This window comes from Thermobia domestica, chromosome 13 (assembly GCF_964235325.1).
Source record: "Thermobia domestica chromosome 13, izTheDome1.hap1.1, whole genome shotgun sequence".
Taxonomy (NCBI): domain Eukaryota; kingdom Metazoa; phylum Arthropoda; class Insecta; order Zygentoma; family Lepismatidae; genus Thermobia; species Thermobia domestica.
The window spans coordinates 215,637,793-215,661,938 of NC_137466.1; the positions used below are offsets into that span (position 1 = coordinate 215,637,793).

A 24,146-nucleotide genomic window follows, 5' to 3' on the forward strand; every position below is an offset into this window, starting at 1 on the left:
AGCAGGTTGAGGTGAGGCATATTTTACTAGCATGGCATCTAAATACTTTAAACCATGCCCTTTAATGTAAATTTTTTTATTTTTTTTTATTTCATTTTTTTATTATTTTCCCTTTTTACAAAAAAAAAAAAAAAAACGGACAAACCTGTAAAAGAATATTACAAATATATAAAAGATAATTTTTTTTTATCATTTGTCATTCATTAAAAAAACAATTTTTTTTTGCACTATTTTGGGCTGCTTCCTCTACCGCCACCTGAAAGTAAATTAAAAAGAATATACATTAATAACAATATAACAACAAGAGACACAGTGCGAAACAAATATTGGTTTGTACAAATTTCTTCAGAGTTTTTCCTGTCTTTTATTACTTCTTTTATGTTATTATTTGTTTATTTCGTGAGATCGCACCAAACATTCACATACAGGACACACAATTAACAATATGACACTAGCACTGACACTAAACACTAAACACAAAACAAGAGTAGCGTCTTCCTATTCCGGTTTTCATTCCAGGAATTTTATAAAATGCATTTATTATTTGTAAGCAGAATTCTGTATGTTATATTTTCTCTAAAACTAGTTTGTGTTCCGTTCTCTCCTTCTTCTGTTTTCAATTCTTCTGTTCCACATGTTTCCCACTACGTGTTTTGTCAATTCTTGGAACTTCTGTAGTTTTATTTTATCCTGTCTGATGTTTTCCCATGTTTCATTTTTGAGTTCGTCTCTAATATTTATTATATCTTCTCTAGTTATAAAGTGTGCACAAGTCCATGTTACATGTTCGGGTGTCTGGGCCATTCCGCAGATACATGTCTGATTTTCTTCTATTGTGATCCTGTATAAATGTGACTTAAATGGTCCATGGCCAGAAAGTGTCTCCATGGTCTCCTTATTTAGGTTTGGCATCTCTTTCCTTATTGTATCGTCGGTATATATTCTTTTAGTTTCTGTCCTTTACTTGAGTTTTCCCATTCCCGTTGCCATTTCCTTTCAATAATTTTATCTAGCTCTGCTTCGTTATTTGGAATTTGTCCTAGTATTTCTAAAATTTTTGCATTTTCATTATTTTTCGTCCACATTTTATAGGCCTGTCTTAGTACCTGGAAATGTATTGGTTCTTCCTGAGCCAGTACCTGTAGAGCCTCCGTTGACATGGTTTTTATTACACTTAGGGTTCTTATAAGTACCCCTCTTTGTGCCCGATTTATTGTTTGTCTTAGTTTTATGTTCATAAAAAGTCTGTGGCACCACACACTGGCACAATAGCTAAGTACTGGCATGATCACTGTTTTGTTGTAAGTTAGCAATATCCTCTTAGGGATTTGGTAGTCTCTTCTTGCTATTGTTAGTAATTTATGTGCTACTTTTTGCTCTTATTCGTAATCTCCTCTATATGTTTTCCGTAATTTAATTTTTCATCTATCCATACTCCCAGGTACTTAAACTCTTTAACTCTGTCTATCTTTTTGTTGGATATCTTTAGAGTAGGACCTCTTTGAATTTTCTGTCAAAAAATTGTATATTTTGTTTTTGTTCCGGAAAGTGTTAAATTATTTGTTGAACACCATTTTTGTAGTTTTTCTAGTATTATGTTTCCCTTTCTTTCTACTTCGTGTCTTGAAGATGCCGACAACACTATCGCTATGTCATCAGCATAACCAACTACTCCTTCTGTTTCTTCAAGTCGATTAAGACATTTCAAACATGGATCTATTACAATATCCCACAATGTAGGGCCAGATATGGATCCTTGTGGGCATCCTTTTGTACTATATGTAGTTATATTTTTATTTGGTGCTATGTATGTTGTGTTCCTATCAGTACAGTAATCTATCATCAATTCATACAGAGACTTTGGTACCCCCATTTCTTTAAATTGCTTAAATAGTGATGGCCACCATAGGTTATCAAAGGCCCCACTTATATCTACGTATATTACTACTTGATATTTCTCCGTCTTACCCTTTTCAATTAGTTCCAAAAGTCTCCTTATTGCAGTCTCAGTACTTCTTCCTTTCCGAAAACCATGTTGTAGCCTATCATTTTCTATATTTCTGTATTTGTTTAATCTTTTTACGATAACTCTTTCGAAGAGTTTGCCAATTGTATTTAGGAGACATATTGGTCTGTAAGCTTTTGGATCGTCGTTCATTTTGTCGTCATTCTTTTTGATTATGACTAAATTGGCTTTCTTCCAGTTTTTAGGTACCCTTCTCTGTTTTAGACACAAGTTGTACAGTCTTGATAAGTATGGTGCCCATTTCTCCACTTGATCCTTGTATATTTCTGATTTTATATTATCCGGTCCTGCGGCTTTCTTGTTTTTCAGCATTTTTATGTATGCTACTATCTCTTCATTCGTAGTTTTTTCTATTTGTTCATCATTTCTAGGTGGTATTTTCATCTGATTTCGTACCTGCCTATGTTCATCGTTGTCTTTAGTTGGGTCGTCAGTCGGTAAGAGCTTTGTCATTAAATAATTTACTGTATTTTCCCAACCCTTGGTATGTTCTCCATTGTCCATTTTGAGGGTAGAAAGTGTTGTTGGCTTGTTTATTTTGTTACTAATTATTTATATGGTTCGCCCCATATTTCTAGATTTATGTTTTCCCTTAAAAATGCTTTCCAACTTTTTAATTTTGTTTCTTTTAATTTATCTTGATATTTGCTTTTAATTTTTCTATATTTTTCTAATCTTCTTTCTTTGAGTTCGGCATCCCCACGTGGCTTGGTATAATTTCCTTGCTTTTCTGGTTTTCGTTTTCAGATTTTGCAACTCCCCATTCCAAAATTTTTTTGTTTTAATCGGTTTGTCATATTGTGATTTTGTTTTTGTTGAACTTTTGACAGCGTTTATTATTTCGGCTTCTATTTTTACCGACAAATCATCCACATCATCATCATCATTTATATTCGGTAAGTTTATGTTTCTCCAAAATTTTTCCCAGTTTATTCTTTTGGTGTTGTAGACTAGTGTGTTTTCTTGTGCTTTCATATTTTCTTTCACATTTGTACCGTCAATCTCGAACATAATAACATTGTGCTCACTTAGCGTGGCCGTATCTAAGACCCTCCAGTTGCATATTCTGTTACTTAGGTGTAATGTTGATAATGTTACGTCTATATTCGATTCCCCACCTTGCGTGTTTCTAAATGTTGGCGGATGTCCTTCTTCGTTTATAACCACTAGCTCATTTTGCGCGATCATTTCTTCTAATTTTTTCCCTTTTTCATCCGTAATCCTACTATTCCAGATTGGTGATTTGGCATTTGCATCCATACAAATAAGTATTTCGTCGTTTTTATATGTTTCGCATATTTTTGTCAAATTTATTAAAAAAGGTTCGATGTCCAGACTAAACTGACAGTAGCAGTTTATGATTTTATAATTTCCCATTTCTGTTTTAAGTTCGATGCTAATTGTCCACGGATCTCTAAATTGAATTAAATTTAATGTTTTGAAATTCTTGTTTCTATTTACTATAACTGCCATTGGTTTCTCTCCTGTGTTATTTTTGTTCGGTTTCTCCCCCGTGCCTGGTTTATCACCTGCGTTAGTTTTAGGTTTCTCTCCTGCATAGATAACTTCCATTGATCCCATCACCGTTAATTTATTGTTTTTGGTGTAGGGTTCCTGTATGAGAATAATATCTATCTCCTCTTTTTCTGCTAATTCTTGAATCTCGTCCATGACCGTTATTGAGTTTCCTGCGTTTATCTGCATGATTTTAATCGTATTGTTTGCAGTTAATTCAACCATTTTGATGGTCAAGGATTAAAAATTTTGACGTGGCAATGTGGCCACTCTGCTTTATGGTCATAGACGATTCTCCCATATTGTTTAGCGAACTCTCTATACACCTTTTGCAAGTCCAGTGTCATTTGTCTTCTTTTGTATGCTTTGTTGACATGTTCTAAAAGATTGTATGGATCAGATGTTATCCCATTTGCCTTTAGTTCTATTTCATCCACGTCTTCCAACTGCGGGAAGACAATGGTTTTTCCGAGTTCAATATGTTGTCGCAATGCCGTAGTTAGCAATTTGGGTTCTTCTAATCTTGCAAGGATCATCTGCATTTCAATGTTTTTATATAGTTTTTCCGTGTCCGGTATTTCTTTGTTCTCATATTTTTCCTTTCCTATTAGTAGTCTGTCCATCCTGTCAGATGCATCCCAATCTGTTTTCTTTTCCATCTCTTTAATACTTTCTTTCATTATTTTGTTTGTGGGTGTTCTAAGTCTTTTCTAACTTCATTCTCATTGTACCCATGACAAACCGTCTCGCTACATTCTTTTTCGTAATATTCAAGTGCCAGTTTTGAGCTACTGAGGAGTCTTGAGTCCATTATTTTCATTTTTAGAGTTGGTTTTTGTGTATTTTTTATTGTTTTGAATAATCTCTGGATTACTTCTTGAGGCGTTTTGCTCCATAACCCCATCGCAAGTGCTGGGACTAGAATTTCTTTTCTTATTTTATCTTTACTTATCTCCAGGGTTAAAATGAATCTTAACACTATTTCTAGGTCTTCCAGAGCCGATTCTTTATTTGATCTTATATGGATGAAGTTGGTGCGAAACTTATTCGATGAGTAATTTACTCTGATGACTTTGTCTCCCTCTTTAATATCCACATAATACATTTTGTCTATTTTAAAGTTTTCATGAGTTTTAACCACGTTCTCAGCAAAACCTTTTGGGAATGTTGACAAATCAGGATTAATGAGATGCATTACACACGTATTCGTATCTTCAAGATCGATATATCTTCCTTCTATTATAATATCCTTTTCTGCGCTGCTTATTGGTGTTGATTTTTCTAGCCAATCTTCAAATTTTGCTTTTAAGAAATTCTTGCTTCTATTTTCAGACCTAATTTCATCTCTTATTATATTGGACTGACTTTTCTTTTTACTTTTTGTGTTTTTTCCTTGTTGTTTATAAATAAATCTTTCAGGATACTTATCCATCATAGTCTATCCTTGCGATGGTGCGCTCGTAAAACATTTTGTAGGTCGCGCAGTCCTTCTCTGATTTAGCCTCACATTTCTTTTTTCTTTTGTTGCACGGTATACAGATCTTTGCCTTGTCTTTTTCAATACAATTTGAACGTTCATGTCCATGTTTTCCGCACTGTATGCAGATTTATTAAAGTGGTGGTGTCTCAGGTCCTTTCACCTAGCAGTGAAACAGCCATAGAGGACATCCTGTCCCTGCCTGTTTTTGTCCACATCTGAGCCTTGCCGCTGTCAATCATCTTCAGGCTCAGCGTGGTAATGGTAGAGCTGCTGCCCCCTACCATAATATCTCTCTTCATCTGACTCTTACCCTTAAAGACCTGTCCGGCATGGGAAGCCCTCTGATAGCGAAGCTATCTCCAGCATAGATCTTGGGATCATTAGAGTACGAAAGCCCCCCACCGCGACAAGATGGAGATATTAAGAGAGGGTGAGAGGGATTAAGAACTTTAAATTACAACAATTCTCATATCCTGATATTTTACTAAACCTTACGATACCCCCTCGTATGTGAAATACGATAAGAGCTGTTAACACCTTTTATATGATAGTCACAATATTCGACTTTTGCTAACCATTAACTCCTTTTTATTTTTGATTATACAGAAATCAAAATGAAACTTGCGTCCAATATTTAATAGCAATATTAGGCCCGAATTCAACATTTTTGCTATTTTTAAAAATGCCGCCGCTTCAATATTAATGATTAGGTGATGTTAGCTCACAGTTTTTCTGGCATACAAATGGAATTTCAGCTGGATTTTATCTTACAATCAGAGTTACACGTGCATGATAAATTTCTGAAACTTCCAATGCAGTAGAGTACGAAAAAGGCTTATACATGAAAAATTTCCCCATCCCGAAGCTGGCCCCCCACCGTGAGCCATAGACCATATTGGTCACCCGAAGCTGGTCTCTCACCCTGAGCCATAGGCCATGTTGGTCAACCGAAGCTGGCCTCCCACCCTGAGCCATAGGCCATATTGGTCACCCGAAGCTGGCCTCCCACCCTGAGCCATAGGCTATATTGGTCAACCGAAGCTGGCCTCCCACCCTGAGCCATAGAAGATATTGGCCACCCGAAGCTGGCCTCCCACCCTGACTCATAGGCCATATTTGGTAACCCGAAGCTGGCCTCCCACCCTGAGCCATAGGCTATATTGGTCACCCGAAGCTGGCCTCCCACCCTGAGCCATAGGCTATATTGGTCAATCCGTAAATACGGCCCTGAGCACTTAATCGATGTGACGTCTAGGCTTCTGCACGTCGGATGGTCAGACGAAGAGACGATAACTTTCTTTACTCTTTTGTTGGTTAAATCTAAAATAAAATTATAATTTATTCGTCCACTATCTGCAATTGTAAATACAGATAAATCTATACAATGCCTTTGTTAAGCAAATAATAAGATGAAAAAGCGTAGAGGGAAACAATGGGTATTTCGTAAAGGCAGGGAGCAAAGAGTAGTCGTTTCTTTTTCCATTTGCAGTCTTTGTTTATATCTGAATCATTTACTTTATTTACCTTTTACCTTGATAAGGAAAGAGAATCTCAGCAATAAATACATTGTTTTAAAATAATAGAAGATCTCGGAAACATTTTCCTGTCAGTTTAAAAGCTGACTGTAACGAATAAATAAAGGTTTCCATTCCTTATGTACTGTTTCTTGTGAACTAACATTCCTCTATTCTTTTTTAACTTTTTGTAGTTCGAGAGATTTTCAATATGGGGACTGTAGAGGAAATGGGCGCCGATTTACGTCGATTTGGTTGGCCAGACTATTTGGTGTTTGCAGCAATGTTGGTGATCTCTGGAGCTATCGGCGTTTATTATGGATTTTTTGCTAAACAGAAGACAACAGCTGAGTATCTCGTTGGAGGGAGGAGCATGGGAACTATTCCTGTTTCGATGTCCCTAGTAGCAACGTAAGTTCCATTATTCTATTATTGTTGTTGGTTAGGTGAAAAGGGGGGAAATGGGGAAAGAGAGACATGACACAAAAACTTCGTTTTGGAATATTTCGACATAGGCAGTTCCCATCAGGAGCGGATCTAGGAGAAAATAAAAACTGGGACGCAGCCAGAACGCAGATTGTGATTGTTATATATGTTATATATCACCTAAGAAGTTTAGAAATGCTGTGATGATTATGTAGTTATGTAATTCTCAACACTGTAATTGGGCTATATCTTGTTGTCTTGATAATAAATAAATAAATACAGTATATCTTGACTTTACTATAAACTTTAAAAAATATATAAATAATAGCTTAAATTGTTGTCGTCAGTCAAACAACTGGGGGGGGGGGGGAGGAGCTAGATCCACTACTGGTCCACATACTTGAGCATCCATAATTATTAAACAATGTGGAATTGGAAATACTACTAACATACGTTGTAGAGGCATGTTAATACAAGATAATTATATATGAATTACTGTAATTAATTTGCAAAGTTTTCGTAATATTGTCACTTCATCTCTTCAATAACTTAATAGAGAAGGAATTTTATCCCAATATTAAATAGGAAATTCCTCAATCTCCCTAGGATTTCGCACTCTGTTTGCTCTTATAGCCTAAAAAACATTCTGATTGTTATGAGATTATTGGCTTCCCTATACAGTCCATTCAAGCAATACATTTCTTCGATAATCCCTTTATCTTTGCAGAAATTATTTCCACTAATCATTTTCCAAACTTTTATTCCCCTCCTATGTTTTTCTTTCACAATGCTCTGTATCTTGATCCGCAGAACACTATGCATCGAGAACTGCTACCAGCTGGTCAGAGCATCAACGCAACTGTGTACTGTTAGCAGTTCAGCCGTGTTCCAGAAAAACTCAAAACTCTGGAGCCAGCACTTCTGAATCGCAAAGTGGCTTTCTATTACAGGACAATGCTAAGCTCCATATAGCAAGGATGGCCCGGGACACCATTCTGCGCTTTGGATGAGAAACACTATTGCATCCGCTATACTCTCTGGACATTGCACCGTCCGATTATCACCTGTTCTATTCCTTGAACAATTAGGACGCCAATTCAGATCACTAGTAGAGGTGCAAAATGCACTTGACACCTTCTTCGCTTCATGGTCCACCAAGTTCTACGACGACAGTTCTTCTCCGGCATCCGACGATGATGATGGAGAAGATTATTTTCCTTTATTCCGGGTTCCTCTATTCTCTATCCCTTCTCTGCCAGATCATCTTCGTGTAACCATCTCATCTTACGTCTTCCTATTTTCCTCTTACCTGGTACTTCCAACTTTCCAATTCTCTTTTCAACATACTCATCGTTTCTTTGTTCTAAATGCTCCAATCATCTTAGTCTTCGCTGCTAAGGATATCACCTTAGCAGTATATTTAACAATCTTTATTTCATTCTTAATCATCATACATCCATCTTAAGATTCTCACCTTCATCACTTTCAATTTCTTTTCCTCAACCCCAGGATTCATCATCCAATAATTTAAATAAAAGAAAAAAAACTTGCAATTTAAATATCCGTTCACCAAATAAAGAATACAACTTTCAGCGTGGTCCATTTAGTTCTAGTGCGACATCTTCAAATTTGGATTTTAACTAGCTAAGAATTTTATCCTATCGAGAAAAATTTGGACCATTCAAATTAACAAAGCAGAGCCATTTCAAAATTTTGGCCACTTCGATCACCAGTAGTGTGACATTTCAAATTCAAATTTTAATTACTTAGATTTTTTAAAATAAGTTTTTGTACCACCAAACTACTTAAAATTCTAATTTGAAGATGTCTCACCACCGATGATCGAAAGTGGCCAAATTTTAAAATGATTATTCCTTGTTTATTTGAATGGTACAAATTTGTTTCTTGGTTGGACAAAAATGGACAAAAATTGGACAAAATTCTGAGCTAGTTAAAATTCAAATTTGAACATATCGCACTACAACTAAATGTAGCCCTTCGACGGGTACTTATGTGGACATCTCCTTTCAAAGAAACACAACAATAAAACGAAAAAATCACAAATTTCCTCATTAAATTTGGTTATTTACATTTTCTATCTTAAAGCCAAAAACTATTTTTCTTTTCCAGGTTTGTGTCTGGCATTACTCTTCTGGGAACGCCTGCCGAGATCTATGTGTTTGGAACACAATATTATGCCATCGTGTTTGCTGTTATTCTTATGGGAATTGTAATTCACGTTTTCTATTTACCAGTATTCCATAAACTTGAGTTGACATCGTCATACGAGGTAAATCATACATTTTATTTATTCAATTAAGAAACTTGTATTTACACCACACAAAGACCCTTTACACTATAGAATAATCGTAAGTCCGTTACAATATAAATGGGAAAGAAGTTGGTCAGAGTCTATATTTAAAAGCATAGTTTAAGTATTTGCCTGGTGGATCCGAAGAAAAGTTCTGCAGAAACCTGCGCAGAAATGATCATTTTTGGATTGAAACATAAGTTTATATAGATATTTTTTACCCCCAAAAAAGTAACTGCTAACATTTTGGTGACAATATAAAACTGTGAACAGACATAGGAGTATAATCTATACAGTGAGTCGACTTCACAGAATGAACCCAATTTTCTTTTTTGTCAGTGTTATGTCTGAAGTCGAAATGCTTTCGGTTACTCTAGCTTTATCTTCACTGTCAGATTAAATAAGTTGTGTTCGATATTTACGAGGGACGTTTTAAACTATGGTCCACGATTTACCTTATATAAATATATGAACTGTGGTCGTTACATGCGTGCAGTTGAAATCAAGACTAATAAAAACAGAGCATTCAGTATTTCCACATTATCAGACAACTTTCTGCAAATTTCACATTCTTCTCTCTACAGAATTGACAGAGGAATCGGACTCTCAGGTGGGAAACTTTTATGATATGGGTCAGCAAAAGCAACTTGTTTCTCGAGGCGTTAAATGTTCCAACATAAATGAAAATTGTGTTGAAAAGTAGCTAAGATTATGTAAAAGTCCCTTAAAACCACAATATACTCGAAATTTGTTATAGTTTAAAAAAAAGTTATAAACAGGCCTTACTTTAAAAACATGCTTTCAGAGGGCAGACTGGCTCATTTGTAGAGCTCTCACCTCTAGCTTGAGAGGCTCCTAATTCGATCCCTGAGATGTTAATGGATTGAATTTATTAACGAAATTAAGCGAGATAATTGCTTTGACTATATATATCACAAAAATTAAAGAAAGATATTTCCATTCAAGATTTATCGTGTGAAGTAACGGACGTACTAACATTTTAACTTCATAAGACCCACTAGTGTGATCATAATAAATATATTGAACAATGTACTAATAATAGAAGGTATCTCTTGTATTCCATGTGTTATCTACGCCCCTGTTTACACCTATAACGAGAGTATGGCTCAATTTCTTTGTTCGAGCTGCATTTTCGTATACAATTTTCTTCTTTATATTTAGTTATTTGCACCAGAGTTAAACTCTGATCTACCACTTTACCTACTGAACAGGGTTATTATATGTTAAAAATATGATATTTCGCAACATACAGGGTCGTATCCAGAAGTAGTAGGACTGATTTTTTCCCGCGAGTGCGGAGCAATGTAGGGGGGAGGGGCTGCAAGGCCAGATGTTATGGAGGGAAGCCTTGGGAACAGGTGTAGACCGGGTGTTGCCTGCATGCTTTAGTTGAGTGTGGACCACTGTGTTAGTGACTTCCTGTTGTGATGCCTCGTCGTCAGTTGCGATGGAGCGAAATTTGGAGCAGCAGTACGCCATCAAGTTATGCGTCAAACTGGGAAAATCAGCGACCGAAACCAAGGACATGCTTTCGCAGGCCTACAAAGAGGATACCATGAGACGCACAATCACCCCGTAAAAAGAAGGTCAGAATGTCGAAATCGAAAGTGAAATCGATGATGATTGCATTTTTTGACCGTCGTGGCATTATCCATAAGGAATTTGTACCTCCTGGACGGAGTGTAAATGCAAGATTTTACGTGGAAGTGCTCACACGGCTGCGAAATCGGATCACACGCGTGCGAACAGACCTGGTGGGGAAATGGAAGCTCCACCATGACCAAATTCGGCGTTTCCACGTTGCCTCATTCCCACTACAGCCCTGATGTGGTACCGCCAAACTTCTTCCTGTTCCCACGTATCAAGAGGCGGCTCAAGGGCCATCGTTTCGACCCGGTGGAAGACGTCCAAGCGGCGACGACGAGGACGCTGAACGGCATCCCGGAGGACGACTTCCAGAAGGCCTTCGTGACATGGAATGCTCGTTACCAGAAGTGTGTGAATTCCCAAGGGGCGTATTTTGAAGAGTATTAAGTTGATGTACCAAAATGTTCAATAATTAAAAAAAAAAAAAAAAAAAAAAACAGTCCTACTACTTCTAGATAGGATCCTGTATTCATTTTGCCGATAACATTAAAATATTAATATATTATTTTGCGATTTCTATTTCCAGTATTTAGATCGTCGTTTCGGCAAAAGCGTTCGTCTACTGGGGTCTGGACTTTTTCTTCTTGGCATTGTGAGTAAATTTTAAATTGTGCTAACTTTTCTCTACTATGTACAGTGGGACATCGATAACTCAAAGCAGAAGCATATAGATAAAAATTCAAGTTATCGAGTTTTTCTTGTAATTAGGTAATTAAAATTCGAGCTACCGAGGTTCCGCGTTCTTCTAGAGCAACCCACATTATGCTTTATTTTTTGTTTAATTATGCTTTATTTTTCCAAATTATGCTTTATTATTAGTTTCAATCATTGTTTTGCATTAATCGTGTATAATGTATAATATTTACTATACATTAAATATTCTAAATATCTTGATCTATTTATTAATATTTTATGCAACCAGTTTCTTTCATATTTAATGAAATTTCTACTTAATACACTGTAAATATATATGCTTTACTCAAGTCAGGTTTTTCTATCGCTTGTGTGTGCCTTAGAGGTGCATATATATATATATATATATATATATATATATATATATATATATATATATATATAGAAAAGGAAAGTAAAAGATCCCACCAAAAAGTACAGAAAGTGCTCAAGTTCAAGAGGTACACATAACGATATAGTGAGGAGTTCTTGTGTACTATTTATTGTTGGGTGAAAGTTTACTTCTTCTTTACTTCTTTTTTACCTTCTTTACCACATCAAAGGATTACAGCTAAAAACTTACAGAAACAAAAATAAGCTTTTCATTGTTTCATTGTTATGTTCTCAATGATTTTGCATTGTAAATATTGGTTTTAAAAATATGAATACAGTATGTAAAACTTGCAGTTAAACAGAATTTTCCAAGAATTGTGCCATATATGCTTTATACTTTATTTTCTGAATCAATCATTGTTCCAATTTACAAGAAAGGCGACAAAACTGACTGTAATAATTATCGAGGCATTTCTCTTCTGTCAACATCCTATAAAATCCTTTCAAATATTCTGTTAGCAAGATTAACCCCATACGCAGATGAAATTATTGGAGATTATCAGTGCGGATTTAGACGAAATCGATCAACTATCGACCAAATATTTACCATTTGCCAAATACTCGAAAAGAAGTGGGAATACAATACCCCGGTACATCAACTATTTATTGATTTTAGAAAGGCTTACGACTCGGTTAGGAGAGAAACATTATACAACGTTCTTACAGAACTTGGAATACCGACAAAGCTAATTAGATTAATTAAGATATGTTTAAATGAATCCCAAAGTAAAGTCCGGGTAGGAAAATTTTTGTCCACGAGCTTCCACGTCGAAAATGGCCTGAAACAAGGAGATGCGTTGTCGCCATTATTATTTAACTTTGTGCTGGAATACGCCATAAGGAAAATCAAAGATAGCAACCAGGGCCTAGAGTTGAACGGCATTCACCAGGTTATGGCATATGCTGATGATGTAAATTTAATAGGGGATGATAGGAGAACAGTAGAAATAAATGCAGAGATCTTATTAAACGCTTGCAGGGACATGGGTTTAGAGGTAAATGCAGAGAAAACTAAATACATGGAAGTGCGTCGGGACCGTAATACGGCAAATTGTGGAGGCGTTAAAATATTAAATAATACTTTTGATAAAGTGGATACTTTCAAATATTTAGGATCAATATTAACAGACGAAAATCATATTCACGAAGAAATTAAATGTCGACTAAAAGCAGGGAATTCGTGTTACTATTCGGTTCAAAATCTCTTGTCGTCGCGAATTCTGCCGAGGAATTTGAAGCTTAAAATTTATAAAACGATAATCATGCATGTTGTTCTGTATGGTTGTGAAACATGGTCGCTTACTCTGAGGGAAGAACATGGACTTAAAGTATTTGAGAACAGGATCCTGAGAAGAATTTTCGGACCCAAGAGGAACGAGAATGGGGAATGGCGGAAGCTTCATAACGAGGAACTACATAGTTTATACGGTTTACCCAACATTGTTAGGGTCGTCAAGTCTAGGAGGCTTAGATGGGCGGGTCATGTAGCTAGAATGGAAGAAAGTAGAAACGCTTTCAAAGTCTTGACTGGTAGACCCATAGGAAAACGACCATTAGGAAGACCTAGGCGCAGATGGGAGGACAATATTAAGATGGATCTCGCAGAGATAGGAATACAAAGTAGAAACTGGATGCAATTAGCTAAGGATAGAAGTCAGTGGAGAGCTTTTGTGAACGCGGCACTGAACCTCCGGGTTCCATAGGCCATAGAGTTAGTTAGTTAGTTACTTTATTTTCTAAAATTATGCTTTTAAAATTACTTTCTTCTGGACCCTTAGACAACCACAACTATGTTCAAGGTACCAACCATATGTGAAAATTGCTGTTATGCTTTTTATGCTTATTATGCTTTTAGGTTGCCCTACTCATTAAAATTGACTATATAACCTCTATAGCTCGAAGTTGTGAAAGTTTCTTAAATGAAATAAGATTAATAAAAATAAAATACTAAACATGAACAAAAGAAAATTATACTAGGGGTTATACATTATAAACAATGACAATTGCGTAAAAGCATAGAATTATAGCTTTGAGATATCGAGGTCACATCAAGAGCAATTCGAATTATAGAAGGAAATTTTGACTCCTAGAGGTTCATAGATACAGACGTTCGAGTTTTTAAAAATATGATTATGAAAACCTTAAAATTCGACTTTTGAGGTTGTAGTTTTTAAACATTCGACTTACAGAGGTTATTTTTAACATTGAGTGTTATGGATTGTTTAAGGGAAAGATTTCGAGCTCTCAAGGAATTAGAGTTATCGATATCCAACTGTATTTATAATCTTAATTCTCATGCGATTTTGTGAATCACGCTTGCGAATGCCATCATATGATTGTACTATATGACTACTCCATAATTCGAAAGCCCAGGTTATGTAATTACTTCACACTTCTATCAAATATTGTGCCTGTTATTCTCAAGTAAAAGAGGTCAAGCATTACTGCAGTGTTAGTAGTAATGTAATTAACAACAATAAAAAAAACTTTCTTGCTTTTCTTACAAATTGTACTCAAAAGCATGAATTCAACTCATAATAAGTGCCAGTCTATATTCAACTAACGTTTTTTCTTTTCTGGAAAGAGAGGTGCCAGTACTTGTCATGAAGATGTCATAATTCGAAATATCCTTGTCGTCTCTAGGTCAGTCCTTGCTTTTGGTATCAACCGCAGAATGATAACGCCGGAACAGACGTGAGCTCACTTATTTGTTATGGTGAAACTGTGTAAGAGGCTGTCCTAGGAACTTTAATGATCTAGATAAAGTTACTATAAGATTGAATTGAGAGAATCCCCTTACATACATAGATAAATAAATATCCTGTAATCTGGTGGTGTGCTACATGAATCTGTTAACTGCCAGACCAGAGAGAGACAGTGGAAAATATCATACAATGAACGCATACAGTCATTTGTGCGATACGTACGTACCCAAAACTGTAGGGAATAAATTGCCATTTGGAGAGTGTGAATATTGCATAACATAGAACTTGATCTACATCAGGACGGTATATACACCGGTGTATATATATATATATATATATATATATATATATATGGAAGCTGAGATGAATCTGGGACCCCAAATGACAGAGGTACACAGACGCTCTACCACGGAATCACCGCAGCTCCTAATGAGGGAGATAGAGAAGTAAGTAGTTATGTGGTACCATTTTCCGTGTCGAGAGATAGCCTAAGAAACCTTGTTTAAGGTACCCTGTACTGGAAACTGTATTAAGCCATGTTTATAATATTTATCACGTAACTTTATTCAGCATATATACATTCGGCAACGGGCAACAATCAAATGCTGATCCGCTTCAAGGACACTCTCACAGTTACAGCTAAGGGGGAATTGTGTGTGTTCCGTGCTGGAAACACCAAGAAGGATTGGGGACAGAAGAAAATATTTAGAAGATACTAACGTCAAGGATGTTGTACCGGTCACAAGAGGTGGATTGCCTGAAGTACGGCTGTTATCTACATTTCTCCTGTCCTATCACGCTTTTGCATTCCCTATCAATCTCTCTGAATGTTTTCACTTTTTGTATGCTACAGTAGTGTTATAATTGCATTCTCCGTCCAAATGGCCTTTTCGTATCTCTACCGTCTAGTCTACATCAACTGCACTCTGGTAACAGCTAGCATATAATGTCGTTGCATGGTGCAAGGTTCACCCCCTAACTTATGTTGAATACGGAGAACAAATAATTCATCGTAGTTTAAACAGAAATCTAAGGAACATAATCGTTCTTTCTAGTCAGTCAGGACTAAACATTTTTCTCAGCGTACTTGCTGGAAGATATTCCAATTCTTCTCTAAGTGTGTTGTAAAGGAAGTAGTATGCTCTGGGACTTTGTTTTTTTGAATATATTCACTGAAATCAGGGACTACTTCTCTTTAATTTAACTTTCTGATTTCGGTTTTACAAATTGTCAGCTTAGTATTTTAAAATATTCGTAAATTGAAGCAAATCAACAAAATCTTCTTGAAGATCTTTTAAATGCATATTATATAATCATCTGCTAGTAATCAAATCAACTTACATTGAAAAAGGTCATTTAAAAATATAATAATAATAAATCAGTGGTAGAAAATTTGCAATTAGACAAGGAAAAAATTTCCGGTAAGGCATATTGTTAAATATCGCAAGAATGAAATAGAATATGCAGGAATATGTAGAGTATGCAGAAGAGTAATTAAAACGTGGTTAGGAAGAAAAGCAACGTTTTTGTGAAACCTAATGATCATTATAAAGTTTGTAGTCCATTATCAACGATTATATTTATCGACTAATGGAAGAAGAGCAGTGGAAATCTCACCCTCGACTCTGGTAGAAGGTTAGAAATGAAACGAAATGAAATTTTTAAGTTCTACATTCCACATTTATGCCGGTTAGGCTAAAGGAGACGGTGATGAAGGAAAATGAATGCAATGGTGGAATGAATAAAGTGGGAAGAAGCGGGAGAACTCCGAGGAAACAGACACACACGGTGTGTGTTTACCACAAAGCTCACATGGCGCGAGCTGGGATCGAACCAAGGAGCCCATGCATCAGAGGTGAACGCTCTACCACTTAGCCACTGCGGCCCCTGGTGTAAGGTTAGGTTACGTTAATTAACTACCAATATATACCTTATTTTTGGACATTACTGACATCTGTGACCTATTTAAGTCCGTCACGTATGAGGGATGATCGATGACGTCTCTCGGGGAATTGGAGAACAAAGAAGGGAAAGAAACCACTATGTCAATTACCATCTCAGCATTCGCCTGGTGAAAATGAGCAAAACGAAGGAAAAAGCTCTCAGGATGGCTGGCCTGGGAAAGCTTTCATACCTTTTCGAATCGCGTGTTCTTACCGGGAATCGAACCCGAGCTCTTGTAGAATTAAAACTTTTATAGGTGCGCTGCATAGTGTCACTGTTGTCGTCATAAATGATCGAACTACAGTTTTCATCTTATTTCATAACAGCTGCTGTTCTGTATCGTAATAACAATGGATAGTTTACATAGTACAACAATTTAAACACAATTCAACTTGAATGCGCATTTAAACTGTGTGATTTGGAGCTTTGCGTTTGTTGAAGGATTATATTCTTGAGAAAATCCGGACCTTCAGTACTCAAATGCGTATATTACACTAAAACCGCAGACAAGTATTTAATTGTGACTAACGACTATAGTATTATGATGGAAACAATTATACAAAATTACTTAAGGATATTTAAAGACCGAGGAAACTATGACGAAAATGTATAAAATAAATTTTAATAACAAAAACAACTTTATAGAAATATTTAATGATGGTTGAAGACTGATAGTATTATGAGAAAATTGATTACACAGAAATATTTGATTATTCAAAGAGTGATAGTAATATAATAGAAGCTATCATACAGGGTGTTTCAAAACAACACCGACAACGTTTAGGAGGCGATTCTGATATCAAGATAAAACGAAAATATAGACCAACCTGGGTACATAAATGCATCCTTTCGGAGTTATAGGGTGCCGAAACCACCAAAAAATGAACTTTAAAGTCCCATAAACTTCAAAATTATGGGATGTAATGTAGTTGGGTCAAGATTTCACTTAGGACCTAATATGTGCGCTAGCCAAAAATACATGTTTTAGAATCCTAAGTTACTCACGCAACAATTTTTATAGAGGCACTTTCTCTACGGGCATAAACTTTGAAGTACTCACCAATTACCTGTATAAAAATTGTTGCGGAAGTACCGCAGGATTCTGAAACGTGTATTTTTTTTTGGATAGTGCACACATTAGTTCCTAAATAAAATATTGATCCGACTACAGTAGGTCCCATAATTTTGGAGCTATGACTTTTAAAGTTCATTTTTTTATGTTTTTTGGCAGCCTATATCTCCGAAAGGAAGCATTTGTTCACCCAGGTTGGTCTATACTTTTCGTATTATCTTGGTATCAGGGATCACCTCCGAAACGTTGTCGGCGTTGTTTTGAAACACTCTGTATAAGAATATTTGATGACTTAGACTGATATTATAATAATAGAGTCTATACACAATGATATTTAAAGACTGATCTGTATATTTTCAGATGACCTGGACTCCTGTTGTCATATACATTCCAGTTCTAGCTTTTAATCAAGGTAAAAAGTTTTATTTTACAGTAAATTTCATTGATAGCAAGTAATCCTTTCCTTTTCATGCAATACGAGAAAGAAAAATTATCACTAAAGCACATTTATATTTATTATGATTTCTATTTATGTCATAGTAATTTTGCTATCGATATATCAATAGATTAATTACTTCAGGAATTCTATTGATCTATAATAAATCGCTCACCTATTGCACAAAATGTCTCTGAGTTGATTATAGGCCATGCGAGTTTGAGTTGGAGAAAATGATTAATAAATTATCTACTTAAATTTGATTCAACTCAGAATTTTTTTTACACCTTTCATGCTTCTGTTGAACGAGCAACATTGCATCTTCACGTCTGCCCTTCAAGCTGTCAAAAATCCACAGAAATCTGAAACAAAGATTAAACATAAAATGTAATGATTAATCGAAATTTGTTGGCGATTGAAAGTTATTACTATTTGTATTTTATTATATTATTGAGACGAATTTTTTCATCTGGCAATTAGTGGGCCGCAGAAGGTAGCGTTTCTCTTTGACCAGAGAGTTTACATATTTATTGAGGTACTGATGTGCAAACCGGTGCAGCTGTATACTAGTGATAGCTATGAGAGGCTAGAGATGAAAGATTCCAAATGAGCCGAAAGGTATGCGCAATATATAAGTGGATTCCATTGGTGTAAACAGTACTCTGGATTATATCTCTCTACAGCAGCGTTAGGCTTACGTTCATACAGAGAAAGAACTGGTCCAAAGATGGGTACACATAGCAAGGTTCGGCTGCAGATTGATGTAAAAGTTCATGAACTATTGGATGAACAAGATTGATGCGATTTGTGATGTAATGTAGACAGAGATTGGTATAGAGACACGGCAAATGAGTTGGAAGTAAAACATGCCATTCTAGAACTGTTAACGGGTCATATAAGTTCGGGGGCGCTGATAACCAGGCAAGATCACCATATGTGTTTGCTGGGTTCACAAAGAGCTTTAAGTAAAACTTAGAAGTTTCGTATCAACATTCCAAGTTGTTCCTTTAAGGTTTCGCAAAAAGTTCAAAATACAACGGACATTAGTTTCCAGTCGTGTCAGTCTAGATGATATGCTTGACAAGGGTTACATCCAGGTGTTTCAGACTGTTTCGAAGAGGTATTGAACAGTCTAAAATTTTTAACAGCTAAATCTTTACTATTCGTTTCTTACTAATATTTTGTAAGAATTGACGTTCTTAGCCTGTCATGACCTACAAAGTTGATATTAGATTTTTTTTTTGTTTTATGCTGTTCCAAAAATCGATAAAATTTGTATATATACATACAGTGAAACTTCTCTAAAGCGGACAGCCGTGGGGAATCAAAAATTGTCCGCTATAGAGAGGTGTCCGCCTTAGAGAGGTTTTAATATCTTCTTACGTAAATTAGTAAAAGATACTATGGAATTAGAAAAATATGTTTGCATAAATCATATATTTACGAATATTAGTAAAATGTTAGTCTACCTGCATTATCTTGCGCCATCCAATACTCTATGTTCGAAGCACAACATGGAAATAAGATGTTATAGATCTCTGCACTTTACACTTATTGCTACTTACTACGTTTTTGGTATGTTGCTTTAATTTGTGAGTTAATTACAGTCTAGTAATGACTTTTGAGACAATATATGCGTACCCGCGGGCAAAAAGTACCAAACTTGTCTTCTGCTTGGTTAGAGATTCCAGCGGGACAGTAGAATAACTTGTCATCCCAAACGGCGGGCAACTGTCAATCACATTTGTGTCTAAAACAGGTTGAGTGACAGTGAAATGCAAGCAAACGACATAAGAGTGTTGTTAAACGGAGACCTTTCCTCTGAGTTGCAGAACAGACAGTTGAGGCGGCAGAATGTTGTCACACCCTCATGTGCTTCCTTGCTGACAAACGTATTAATTACAAAAAATGTATTTTTACTTTACTTTTCAACTTGTTTAAGAGAAAGTGTCCGTAATACGGAGATAAATAATACCTATAAAAGACAGGAAAGACTGTCCGTGTCCGTACTAGGGAGTGTCCGCTTTAGAGAGGTTTGCCAATAGACTTTTTCCTATTACAGTGTTTGGGGATTACAAAATATGTCCGTTATGGGAGGTGTCCGCTTTATAGAGGTGTCCGTTAGTAGAGGTTTCACTGTATAAAACTATTCATATTTATACTTTAAATTAATCAACGCATTGTATGTTGTTATCAGAGTTAAAATGAGGCACTTCTTATATTTCAGTGACTGGTGTTAATATTCATCTGATAACTCCACTGATCTGTATTGTGTGCATATTTTACACTACAGTGGTAAGTTTACTTTTTTCAACAAACAAAATTGAATTATCAAGCAATTCTAAAATGCATCTTAATTAGTTCACTTGAATGTTATCTTTAAAAAGTCACATATTCACTTCTATTTTGGTCAGAAGCAATTTTAAAAATGTACTCACACTAAGCACTTCAAACAGGGAAGGTTGTCCAGTATCATCTAATATTAAATATTTGCAGATTGTACACTTTTTTTGAAAAAGAAAACCGCACTTCAGGAGAATACTGAGAGTGAGAACACTTCTTCCGGAAATTGTGTAATAGTTTATGGAAAAAATTTAGGAAAAACGTACGAGTGCTATAAATAAATAAACAAACTTTACAATTTCTGATCTCTCTAAAAAATATTGAATTCTTATGTTCCATATTTAGGGTGGATTGAAAGCAGTTGTGTGGACAGATGTTGTCCAGACCATCATAATGGTTGGAGCCATGTTGTTTGTTGTGATAAAAGGAACAGTAGACATTGGAGGAGTAGAAATTGTTTGGCAGAGAAACTACGACAGTGGACGATTAGAATTTTTCAAGTAGGTTAGCACAATTGCTTTAATTTTATTTATTTAGTTTTATTTTACATTGACAAAGTTAAGGCTACCCATGCCTCGTCTTCCACTTAACGATACAATGATCGAATACAATTTCACAAGTGTTTATAGAATAATAATTGAAATGACAGGCACAGATACAAATACAGGTATAAAATTATTTGCATACTGATATACAGAATCTCAATTCATAATCCAATACTATAAAATATGATTCTTTTATGCTTTGTAGTAAATAATCCAATAAAAATTACATTTGCAAGCACATATACACACACAGATTACTACAAATAAACATAATGTATTATGTATTCAAATAGATTTAGGGAATAAATTAATAAATAAAAAGAAGGAGGAATAAAAAGCAGCATTTATGTCACATACCAGTAAGATTAGAATGATCAGTAAACTTACATGTTAGAATGACTCACGAAGAGCCTATGCTATCGACTTTTTAAATAGATGGATTGAGTGAAATTATCATGTACTGGGTTAATGTCATTCACTGCATGGATAATGGATACAAAGAACGAATTAGAGTACAATTTCGACAAGTATAAGGGAAGAGAAAGGAGTTTATTTACACCTGATCTTGTATCGTGATAGTGATGAGCATTTAGATTTAATAGTTGCAATTATTGAATTAAGTTGGAAGGTTATTGAACGCACAGTATTAAGGAGAAGTGTGAGTCTATGCAGATAACGTCTATCGGCAAATTTCAGAAGATCCAGCTTACCGTAATATGGAGTTATATGACTTAATCGTTTTAGGTTATAAACAAACCGTGTACACTAATTCTTCATTTAAATCTGATAGAGCTACATCACAATATTCAAGGTGTGGAAATATTATCGATTTCACAAGTTGTAACTTCGTTTCAGTGAGTACAGTTTTCTTTAGTCTAGTGAAGGAATGGGAAGACCAGAAACCTCTCTTAATATAGTATTAAGGTGAAGTTTGCACTCAAGAAATTAATCTATTTTTATCTTGAGATTTGTAACAGTTTCAGAAATGGAATAATTATAACACTTATCTTTACGGTTGGTATATTCGAAGGGTGCATTTGTATAAAATGTTCAAAGGAGACAGAAATGCACTTAGATTTAATTGGATTTACGGTTAACCCATTTTCACTTGACTACAAGTAAACACGGTGCAAATCATCGTACATTTGTTGAATTGAAGTGTTCAAATTTTCTGGTTAACTTCAGATATAGATTTGAAAATCATTCACGTGTAGGTGATACGTACAAATTCCAAAGGGTATTTGAAGACAAAAAAAAAAAAAAAAAAAAAAAAAAATCACCAAGGGAAACAACTTTTTCCGTACGTGGAAGGCGTTTAGCCAACTATAGCCCAACGAAGATATTTCTTTCTCTTCTTTTTTTTTTTTAATTTGTCAGTTCCTAAGACATGAAAGTTTTTTTTGAGGTCGTGCACACCAAGCTCAGATACTATGTGAGTTTTTCTTCTAAATCTAATTATTCTTCTTTGCCTATTCTACCTTCTACCCCTTTAATCTGTGTTTTGCACAAATGAGTTACTCTTTGTTAGCACGTTATCGATGCATTCCCATATTTTTCAATATTGTTTAAGTCCTAAACTGTAGTCCTAAGCTCAAATCTCCAAACATTCCATTCTGAGCCGCAAGAATATACATTTCCTCGGTACACCACAATATACAACAGATCTGAGTCATATGAGCAATAAAATACCGTATTAATTACTTTCTAACAAATAGAATGCTGGAAACGTTGTTTCTGAAACAATTTATCTTGGAGGTACTTGTCAACTAATACTTTGGAAGTTTTATAAGTATTAAAACAAACACAACAAAGACAATTTACAATAGCACAACAAAGACAATTTATATATTCACTACTTTTATTTGTTTACGTGACATGGAGTTTTTAGTTAATTTTGATTTTTGTTTGTAGTTTCGATCCAAATCCTTTAACTCGACATACCTTCTGGAGTGTTGTAGTTGGTGGTTTTGGATTCTGGTTGAAAATCAACGCCTGTAACCAAACTATGATTCAGCGATACTTGGCTCTTCCAACCTTAACAAAAGCAAGAGGGTAAGTTTGGCCAGTTACAAAGTTATCTGTTACATGTGTATGAAAAGTACATGACTTTAATATTATTATTATTATTATTATTATTATTATTATTATTATTATTATTATTATTATTATTATTATTATTATTATTATTATTATTATTATTATTATTATTATTAAGTATTCTGCCTGTTGGTAGATCCTGGGATTAATGAGAATTTTAATTTACTCTTTTCTTAGGTTTGTGCCTGGAAATAATTCCTCCACGTTTCTCGATCTTCAGTTTACTTTTTATCTCTCAATATTACTTTGAAAATAGTTTTGAAAATAAATAAGATAATGTAGTAAGGATGGACACAACCAGTTTTTATAAAAGCTGGAAACCTGTTTCTAAAAAAACCGGAAACCAAAAAAGTTATTTCGGTTTTTACCAAAATCGGTTTGATTTAAACTGAATTCGACTTTGAAAGAAAATCAAAACTAAAACTGCTTTTGAAAGAAATCGATCCTTGTTTTATAAGCTAAGTCAGTTTTCCTTTGCTTGAAAATGAAACCGGTTTTAAAACGGAAACAGGCTTTTGATTGAAAAACAAAACTGATTTTGAAAGCTAAACCGGTTTTGAAATAAAACCAGAACTTGTTTGATAGAAAACCGAATGAGTTTTTAAGAAAAACGGTATTTTAAAAATTTTCCATGAACGACTATTTCGGTTTTTGTGCCTACCACTAGAACGTAGACATATTTCAAGAGTATAATAAACAGGCAAAGCTCCTTATTCACAGTTTCACGATTCGCAGTGAAAACAACTGCGACCATTTTTTTTGCACTTGCAGATATATTTTGCGCCACGTAGGCATCATGGGACCTACAATTACCTTTGTTAACGGACCGGGCACATCCCATGGGACGTACGTACTTACTCTGTTTTGTTACTTCCTTTAGAGGCGATGGAACTGATTTTCGTGAATTTTATTACTAGAAGGGATCGACGAAAACGCTTCGAAGGGTTTTGGCTAACGCTTCATTTATGTTGCATTTTCAATGTCTTTGATTTGCCAAAT

At 35.2% G+C, this 24,146-nt stretch overlaps 1 protein-coding gene across 1 annotated transcript in view; it reads left to right on the top strand.

The window, feature by feature from the left end:
- Positions 1-24,146, top strand: part of LOC145669016 (sodium-coupled monocarboxylate transporter 1-like) — a 58,303-nt gene that overhangs the window by 6,843 nt on the left and 27,314 nt on the right. The window contains exons 2-8 of the mRNA XM_081737353.1: positions 6,730-6,946; positions 9,092-9,251; positions 11,467-11,532; positions 18,087-18,138; positions 20,390-20,457; positions 20,851-21,005; positions 22,962-23,102. Coding sequence (XP_081593479.1) covers positions 6,747-6,946; positions 9,092-9,251; positions 11,467-11,532; positions 18,087-18,138; positions 20,390-20,457; positions 20,851-21,005; positions 22,962-23,102 — 842 coding nt within the window. The 5' untranslated portion in view covers positions 6,730-6,746. The remainder of the gene's footprint in view (positions 1-6,729; positions 6,947-9,091; positions 9,252-11,466; positions 11,533-18,086; positions 18,139-20,389; positions 20,458-20,850; positions 21,006-22,961; positions 23,103-24,146) is intronic.